The sequence below is a fragment of the Beta vulgaris genome, chromosome 6, assembly GCF_026745355.1.
Source record: "Beta vulgaris subsp. vulgaris cultivar EL10 chromosome 6, EL10.2, whole genome shotgun sequence".
Taxonomy (NCBI): domain Eukaryota; kingdom Viridiplantae; phylum Streptophyta; class Magnoliopsida; order Caryophyllales; family Amaranthaceae; genus Beta; species Beta vulgaris.
Window position 1 is genome coordinate 2,780,573 of NC_079207.1, and position 10,455 is coordinate 2,791,027.

The window sequence follows — 10,455 nt, forward strand, 5'->3', positions numbered from 1 at the left end:
GATTAAGATGATGATTGATAATGATGACTTACTTTATAAATCAGTTAATGTAAGTGGTTAAGCATTATAAATCAGTATAATGGAATTTGAAATAAAAAACTCTACTTAAATAATCCAAGTATTTATTAGTGTACATTATGAATGTATCAATGGTAGCCTCTAAGTTGATTTAAGATAACAATGCGATATTTGAGTTAATCGTCTTTATGTGAAATGCATTTTGAAACATAAAACATATGATTGAACTAATACGTACGTAGTTATTAGGTTAGATGGACGATGTATATCAATATAAGTCATTAAGTTGATTCAACATAGCTATATTCTATTTAACCAAGTCATATTTAATTTCAACTAATTTTGAAACTACAAATATCCAATTGAAGTAGAATAAGTTGTTATCAGACATATGAATAATGAATGTATCATTAATAAGTAACATAAAGCGATGATGAAAATAGTAATAATACAAATAATAGCAACAATAACTATGATGACACTTAGTCAGTTACTCTTAGTCAACTCGTGTGTGCGGTAAATAGCTATGATGACAATGAAAACAATAACAATAATGAACATAAATTATAAGAAGTTACTATCGACTCAATGAAATTCATATAAGTTATATCGTTACACAATAAGTTCACTTAAATAGATATAATCTAACTACTAAATAATTAGGTGACAGACTAATAGTTGTATACGTAACACTATAACTCTATAAGAATTATAGCTTATCCTATAACACGTCAATATAATTATATTGTTATACTATAATTCATGTAAATGACTATAATCAAAACATTAATGACCTTAGAGCTAGAGTAACAACTCAACAAGTAATGAAGTAACAATGATCAACGTTAACCACTTATCACTTAATCGAATATGTCAATATGTCATATGAAAATGATACATAATCAAACACTATGTTAGTAGAGGATGAACATGATCGAATTTCGTTAAGTTAAGGTTCATAATATTGGCATAAATTAATTAATGAAATGATCATAAGATTGATTGTCTTCGACATTAATCAAAAGTCAAAACCATCAAATGAATATGATCATACGATTGATCATCGATGTTATTACACGGTTTTAACAATAATCAAAGCATACTAGAAATCCGTCTATTTCATTATTTAAATAATCACACCATTCATGTATTTCATACTTAACACTTAACAATTTATACTTTCACAGTTTCACTGTTTCACATCAATACATCATTATTCATTGAACATCATGATTGGTGATGATCAAGGTGATGATGATTTATAATGGTGAATGCTCATAATTTAGTGATGACGATGATGATTAAAGTCGATAAACACAAACTAATATAATACGAGTATAATGTGACAAAAATCAGTATAGTTGGGCAATCATTAAGCTAAACTCAATATGTATACTATGTAGATAGATGTATTGCATTTCGAGTACATATTAATGATAGAATAGTGTATAGATCAAAGTATTGAATTTTGAATATAGATTAGTATAAACACAATCTAATACGAATTGATTAGTATATAGAATAGTTAATCTAAGTCAGTAATCATTATGCTAATCGTCTTTAAGTGTAATGCATTTTGAAACTATACTCTATTTAAGTTAAGCATCCAATCTAAGTCGAGCTATGAGCTATCGAGACTCCGGTGGAGTATCATAAAAGGAGTATAACTAAAATTAAGAAACGCAATTCATAACTTTAATAATAATAATAATATAATAATAATAATAATAATATAATATACAATAATAATAATATTTAATAATAATAATAATAGTAGTAGTAGTTATACTATGCTAATTAATAAACGATAGTTATACTTAAGTAATACTAATAGTAATTTTAATAAAGATATTTAAAATTTTAAATTATAATAAAATAATAATAATTGACTAATTATTACAGATTTTAAGTTGTTAAACCAAGACAACAACTACTAAAATGATAAGAATATAAGAATATCAATCCATGTGCTAGGTCATCAATCCATGTACTAGGTCATTCTATTTTTCTATTGGCTAAAGAATGATATCATGGATCATGAATTAGAACCATTGATCTAAGAAGGATTAAAATCTAACCATTAATTGTGTATTGTAACATAAAAGAAGGAGAAAAAGATGGATCCAATCTCATCCGTTGAGGATTTTCATTCAACGGACGAGATTAAAGTTAGAAACCCTAATATTGTTAGATATAAACGAAGTGAGTGTTGTCCCACATCTCTCTTCTGCCGTTTTTTCGATCATTATCTCTTCTCCTCTGCTCTTTGCCATATTTCTCCGGTGCTTGAAAGCATTCACCTGGTCTTATATCTCTCCTCTCTAAACTTACCTATGTTTTCTCTGTCCATCTCAGCCCTTGAATCTTTGTTTTTTATGGCGAAATTGCAAACTTAAGCGAAAAACCAAATCGGATCCAAAGCGAAGAAATCAGACCCAAGTTGATGTTTTTGTCGTGAAAATCTCAAGAATCGAGGTTTTTGAATATAATATACATGCCTTAGTTTTACATCTGGATTATAAGATAATTCTAGGTCTTATCAGGTTTATGTAGATTTAGAATTTATAAGGTTTTTTGGTAATTTTTATCTTTTATGTTTTAGATCTTGTTTTCAGGAGAACTCTGAATTTCTGTTATTAATTTTACATCTTCTGTAATTTATTGTTATCATGTATTTGTTCATCGTTGTAATACATGTAGAGACTATATGGTGGAAGTTATAAAATATTCCTTCATCTCTTTCTTTGATTTCGTTTGTTTGTAAAGTTTCCAGCCTCAATCTTTCTTTAATTTGTAATTCTGAATTTATATTTCTAATAATGTGATATTTGAGAATTTAGTTTTTAGGTGTCGGGTGATAAAAAAACATAAGCTTCAATTTGATTATAATTTTCGAATTTCTTGCTAGGTTGTTGAATTGAAATGAGTTAATGCGTACAACTTGTATAAGTGTATAGCTAATAAAGGAAAGAAAATTAAAAAACAGAGCAATTGCTGGAACATTTTTGGTTTTGTTTTAGTTATATTATCTTGATTTTGAGTAGTATTAGTAGAGTGATAAGAGTAATTTGCAGGGACTTGTTTAGTTCAAAGTTTGGGACATTAGTTTGATTTCATTAATTATGTCCATAACTCAATAGATAAGACTATAAGAGCCATAGAAGTGATAAACAAAACTACAAAGGGGTCATGGCTTCTGCTGAATTTTTTCGACAGGTGGGTTTTTTCGATCGTTTACAAATAAACGCAAACCACTGAACCAACACAAAGCCACAAAGGTGAAAGTTTGCTGGGCCAAAAAAAAAAAGACAGAAAAAGTGGGAAATAGTATGTTAAAAGACATTATTAAGATTGTTATTTGAATGTAGTGATTTATTTATAATGGAAATAGTAATTGAAAATTGAAATCACTTGTTTTTATCTTTGTCTAGTTATTAAGGTGTCATGTCATTGCACGTCAATAATTTAGGTAAATTAAAAATTATGAAATTAGGTGTTACATTTTGAAACAGTTCAGTTTGAGTCTTTGAGACAATTGTATTCTATATAGTTTAAAATTATTTTATTTAGTTTGATTCGGTTTAGTTTAAAGAAGTTTTATTCAATTTTATACAGTTCAGTTAAAAAACAGTTAGATTTAGTTCAGTTAAAAACAGTTTTATTCAGTTTGATTCAGTTCAGTTAAAAACAGTTTGAAACAGTTTTCAGTTAAATTCAGTTCATTTTCAGTTCAGTTCAGTTCAGTTTAAATCGGTTTTTCGTTCAGTTAATTTCGGTTTGATATGTTTTCGGTTGAGTATCAGTTCAGTTTCAGTTCAGTTAATTGCAGTTTACTTTAATCTGATTAACTTATCGGTTTTTAACTTTTCAGTTATGGGTCAATTCAGTTCAGTTTATTCAGTTCAGTTGATCAACAGTTTGCAGTTTAACCATCGGTTTTCAACCAAACTGACAGCACTAATTAGTTGTCTCCTGTGGTGCATGCTAAGAAGGCAAAAGAAGCCAAAAAAAGCAAATGAAAACAAGAAGTAGTAGTATAGTACGTACTCTCTTGTTGATATCAATGCAGAGACGAGACCAACACCATTACACCAACATTACACCAATTATCTGAATTCTCCAAATAATCTGAATTCTCAAATTGTCTCGAGAAAAGAGCGATAAAAAGAATCTACTGTAATAAGGTGTGAAATGTGAAGTGTGAATATGACATGACCCGCGTTTTGCCTTGAAGCCTCAGACCATGACGTATCAGAAGAGAAAGATAAAAATGATCCCAGCTTTTCTTTCTTCTCTTCCCTTCTCTTCTGTGCCCAAATTTAAAGCTGCATGCTTCTAACCCAAGTGGATATATATGCATATGTTGATGTTTATTGGATGGATTATTACAACCAACAGAAATATAGAGTACACTGTACATACATACTACTTCCTCCGTTTCTTTTTACTTGCTACACTTCTCATTTTACGGATTCCTAGGCAATTTTTGGAGAAGAGAGAGGTAGAGAATAAAAAAAAATAGGAGACCCATGTGGGAGGAGAGAGATAGAGAGAAGTAATGTGAAACTTCCCATAATGAAAAATGTAGCGAGTAAAAAGAACGGAGGAAGTACATACAATCAAATTATTCTCTCTCCTCTTTTTTTTTTCTTTTCTTACTACAATTTATATGCATGCCATGCATAAATCATAATACTTCTTCCTCCTGTTATTTGTCTGGCTCTTTAGTCGCTCTCAACTCTCTATATTTTTGTTTGTTTTTTGCTTGACTTTCTTTCATTTTCCTGCTGATGTACGTACGTCTTTATTTCTGATTTGTGTCGTTTTGACTCTTTCTCTCAGTCTCAGACTCTTCATATCTTATTATAGATTTTGTCTTGGATCTTCTGCCTGTATTTCCCCAACTTTCATTTATTTTCTTTCATTATAGGCTACTGCCACCTTCTATATACCAAATTTACTTTCTTTGCCAAATTATTGGGGAATTATTGTTCCATCTCTAGCTAACCAATTAATTAACCATATGATTTAGATTTCTCTCCTCTATGTATTGATTTACGTGATTTTTTGTTCTTTAAAAAAGCTTATGATATTAAGATTTTTGCAGCGAAGGGCATATTACTTGATTAGTATTCCCTCTGTTTCATTTTAATGGTTACATTTTTTATATTTTACACTATTCACAAATTTTATTTTAATCGTCATTTATGATTTATATGCGGATGAAAATATAGTTATGTGGGATTTTGTTAGATTTATCATAACATGTGTTTTATTAATATGTACTTTATATAATTTTTACAAATACAAAACTAAAAATATATGTCCTCATAGTTTTGCATTGACATACATGAAAAGTGTAAGTCTGTAGATTAAAATGAAACGGAAAAAGTGTGTATTTTCTATATATTTCGCCATACTGATACTAATTAAACAACTTATGTTTTGTAGACATAATTGACCTGAGGTAGTGTATGTATCATATTAATTTTATACTATTACTAGTTTGCAGAAGTATATTTTATGCTAACACACCTTAAATTTTTTCATGCATCAATTATGTAGGGGGGTCCTAGCCTCCTAGGGGATACAGTGCTACATACCATGAGTACTGTCTCAACTCAACCACATTTTCTTAGGATGTTGTGAGAATGTTGCATTGAAAAATGGTGTAGCTGATGCATGAACATTTTTTTTTGTTTTTTTTTTCACCAAATACTTCTCACAAATTAACAAATTCACAATATATTTTCAATGTTTCAACAATTCACCATATACCCTTGAGTTTTTCATTTTTGTGCACCAAATACCCTTTTCGTAACTGTCGTTATCTCACTGTTTGCATTATTTACAATTTTACCACTATTAAGCCCTAATCCTAAAATCTAAACCCTAATCCTTAACCATAATCTAAACCCTAATCTAATCCATCTACCCCAACCCATCCCCCTCCCTCTCCCCTCCATCCACCCCAGCCCAGCCCCCACCCTCGAATTATGCGCCAGTCCCCACCTCCACCCTCTCGCCCCTTTTCGCGGCAGCCCCCACCCTCACCCTCGAATTATGCGCCAGTCTCCACCCCCACCCCCTGCCACCACAGCCCCCATCCCCACCCCTGCCATCGTAGCCCCCACCCCATCCCCCTCCCTTCCCTTTCGATTTCCGTCGTTAATCCTCTCCCCCCTCTCGTCCTCGTCTTTCGATTTGCGCTTCAGATCTTGCCGGAAATTCGAGGAGGGGTCAAGGGGGGGGGGGTTTCGAAGATTTGTCAATTTCCGGCGGTTGGGAACTCAGATTTCACCGCGAAAACTCGTGTGTGCTTTCCGGCGGTTGCAGACTCAATTTTCGGCAGCGATTTTCGAATTCGAAAGGGGGGGGGGATTGAATTCTGCCGCGAAAACACGAATTCGAAGGCGAGTGTTGCGCCGGCGGAGAGGAGAGGGAAAGGGCAGTTGGAATGTTTAATGCTTCACAGTAAAAATAAAGTTTTATAATTATATGTAATATAAAGACATAGACAATCTTTTTTGATCTCCAAGGGTCTCGTTTGATTCAACTTATTTTGCGTTATCTAATATGAACTTATCTTAGATGGACGAATTTATCTTATTTGATCCTATCATATCTTATATTTTTAAATAATTTAAAATTAGTTGAAAAGTTATCTTATCTTATCTTTTTTTTTTTTTTGAAATAAGTTAAATTAAGTTGGACATAACATAGTGTAACATTTTATTAATGTATTAACATTCTCTTACCCCAATTCTATTGAAATTGTTATTTTTATCTTTAATTCCTTAGAAGTTGTTTTTAAATAATTTATCATGCCATAATATCTATTTTTCAATTCGCACTACATAGAAAATTATGAAAAAGTAATAAAATCAATTATGAAAGATATGAATAATAATATATTTGATATTATAATTGACTTGTGACATCACCTTAATCAAAATACTAATTACAATTACATCCTAATAATAATCAAAACAACTATAATTCCCTATTAGTTACAATTAATAACATAGATAATATTTTTACATGTTAATAGTTTGACTTTGTGACCAAAAGACATTCAATCTGATGAAAGAACATCAGAACTGTATCCGATACTCTACTACTACTAGTACTAGTACTAGTAAGGCTACATTTATTATTAAGAATTTCTTACATTCTTTCACGTGGAGTATAATGAATGCGCGAGATATGGACGTAATTCATTTTATTATTAAAAAAGAATTCTACATTGCAAAAAAGAATTCTCATATTTTGGAAAAACCAGTCCTTTACTATTGCAGCATATGGCACGGCCAGAATCTGCCCAGAACTAAGCTTGTTAGAGAAATATGAAACTCTAATTAATCTTACTCTAATAGAGGAGGATCTGAATACCAATATCCATTCCAACGGCTCTCAATCTGATTGTATGACTTATTTAATTTATCTTATTTCCTTACCACCAAAAAAATATGCCACTACAAGAAGGATAAGGCTTCCGCCACACGTAAAATAAGATTGCGGGATTTTTACCAGGCTATTGTCTCTAAATAAACGCTTCGAGATATGTCCAGATAAACATTTTCAGATAGATTTAGGAGATACTATTAAATCTATCCTAAGAAGTACAAACTTGAAATTCTTTCGTGCATGATACCCCTCATGCAAAGCAATGCATGATGCATGATGCTAACTAGGGATGTTCACTAGCAATATTCGATTTTTTTATAAGAGTTCTTCAAACATGAATTTTAATATACTTAAGCACTAAAATAGTGTACATTTGTGCACTAATGTATAAGTTTATCCTCTTCATACGTAAAGCAATTGAAAGAACACCAAAATAGTGTACTGCAGACACTAGTCTCTTAGTTTACAGATTTGAGAAATTTGTGTTTTATAGACACCTAAAAAGTATGAATTCTTCCGCTAGATAATAAGGTCTTTTATGGAGAAAAAGGGATGTAAGTGCACTTAGATACACAAATTTGAGACTAAATACTTTTTTGTTCCTAGGTTTTCCATTATGGTTAATGGGGTACCTACTGGGTACTTTGAAGTAAAGAGGGGTATCCGGCAAGGAGACCCAATGTCTCCTTTGCTTTTTGCTCTTTGTATGGACTACCTTGACAGGATTCTCTCATATGTGGAGGTGTTAGATGGCTTTAAATTTCACTCACAATGCAAAAGTATGCACCTTAAGCATCTGTGTTTTGCAGATGACTTATTGATGTTTTGTCATGGTGATGTAAAGTCCATCTAAATGTTATTACAAGGCTTTCAACTATTTTCTCACACATCAGGTTTGGAGGTTAACAAGTAGAAGTCAGAGATTTATTTCACTGGCATGACTCAGAATGATATTCAAAGAGTTACTGAGCTTAGTGGGTTTAAAGTTGGGAAGCTCCCTTTTACATACCTTGGAGTGCCTATATCTACTTCAAAGTTGAAGGCTAAAGACTGTCAAAGCCTAGTTGAGAAGATGGTTATCAGGATAAGGGTGTGGGGAACTAGACACTTGTCTTTTGCTGCTAGGTGCCAACTAGTAAATAGTGTCCTCATGAGTATACATACATATTGGGGGCAGCTTTTCATCATACCTAAGAGTATCCTGAAAGAGGTTAACTCAATATGCAGATGCTTTTTGTGGTCTGGCACTCACAATGACACAAGACCTGGAGCAGTTGCTTGGGATAAGCTATGTAGAAACAAAAAAGAAGGTGGTTTGGGATTTAGGGAAACTGGAATATGGAATATGATAGCTCTTTGTAAGCTTGCCTGGGGTGTTGCCCAAAAGCAAGACAATCTTTGGGTTAAATGGGTGCATGGTATTTATATCAAAGATGCAAATTGGGAGAACTATACAGCCCCTGTCCATGCAAGCTGGTCATGGAAATATGTGTGTCAAGCAAAAAATATGATGAATGAGAAGAATAATGGAGGGCAATGGCTCATGAATGGTCAGTTCAGCATCAAGCAACATTATCAGACCTTACTGAGTGGAAGCAGGCCAGTTAACTGGGCTAGATATGTTTGGAATAGGTACTCCATTCCTAAACATAGACTTATTATGTGGCTTGCCATTCAAAATAGATTGAAGACTAGACAAAGACTAAAGATGATGAATGTATGTGAGGATGATCAATGCCTACTGTGCCAGCCAACAAGACTGTCACTCACTTGCTATTTGAGTGTAAGTTCAGTGAGCTGTGTATCTATCAGGTATTGCAATGGTTAGGGGTCGCATGGAGAACAAGGAATCTGGACCAGTTCTGCAGATGGTCTAGAAATAGATACACAGGAAATAGGACTAGGAAAATGGTCTTATTGTCAGCTATAGCTGCTACTGTGTGTACAATTTGGAGGAACAGGAACTCTGCTTATTGGGAACAGGTTATAATGACTGTTAGCAAGGCGGTGCAGGAAATTAAAATGAATGTAAAGTTTCGTATTACTCAGATCCTTAGTGATAAGGTCAAAGAGAGGGATAGGAGATGGATCCATAGTTTGTAATGTTGGGCATGTCCAACTGTAGATTGTCTGCTGGCTTGATGGGCTAGCTTTAGGTTGTGTTTTGTGATGGTTGAGCTAATGAATTTTACTTATCTTCCAAAAAAAAAATACATGCAAAATTTGTCGTTTGTGAACTTAGCTAGGCTCTATTCTTTTGAAATGAGAGAAACTAAATTGGAAGAAAGCTAAACATGATAGAGTGTCTGAATTGAACTAAATTGAAAATAAATACAAAAGATCATGACCTTAGAAATACAAAATGCTAAAATTGTGTGTGTCATAAAATATCTAAAAGATCCTTCAATTTTATATCCACTCTAATCAGAGATATGTATACGATATAGGAGAGAGTTGCATTTATGAGTTTGCTTATAGCATAACAAATCTATGATTTTTTCCGTTACTAATGTGGACCACTTCTTGTTCATGCTTCCCAAAACAACTCTTTTGCTCCTTAAAATTTTGTTCATAAAGATAGGTGGATACTAAATTATGTAGTTCAAGTTACGGCTTACATCCCAAAGTTGGCACCACACTTATTAATTATAAAGGGGTTATGTTGTGAAAAAAAGATGCAGGGTCATTTAATGCATCAAGCAAAAGTGATAAGTCCAGGATATTTCCACAATACATAATATAACACCGGCTAACACGTTTGTTGGCATTAGCGTTTTAGGTAACGGGAAGGGGTTGGATAAGTCAAAAAGTTACTTAAGGAAAATTAAGAGTGTTTGACATGGTAGCAATTATGATAATGGGTAGAGATTATGGGTAGCTTTTGTGAAACGTTGCAATAGGTAACGTTTGAAGCCCCAAAAAAAATATTACGGTTCTGATACCATGTCAAGAATATGATTAGGGTTTCAAGTTGTTCTTCTCATTAATGATTTCATCATATATATACATATTACAATATGAAACAATATG

General features: G+C 32.5%; 1 protein-coding gene across 1 annotated transcript; it reads left to right on the forward strand.

Moving 5' to 3' along the window:
* Positions 1-8,362: 8,362 nt before the first annotated feature.
* On the forward strand, positions 8,363-9,528 carry LOC125498912 (uncharacterized). The gene is made up of 2 exons (XM_057395489.1): positions 8,363-9,142; positions 9,238-9,528. The coding sequence occupies exons 1-2, from the start codon at positions 8,363-8,365 to the stop codon at positions 9,526-9,528; spliced, it is 1,071 nt and encodes a 356-aa protein (XP_057251472.1).
* Positions 9,529-10,455: the final 927 nt, after the last annotated feature.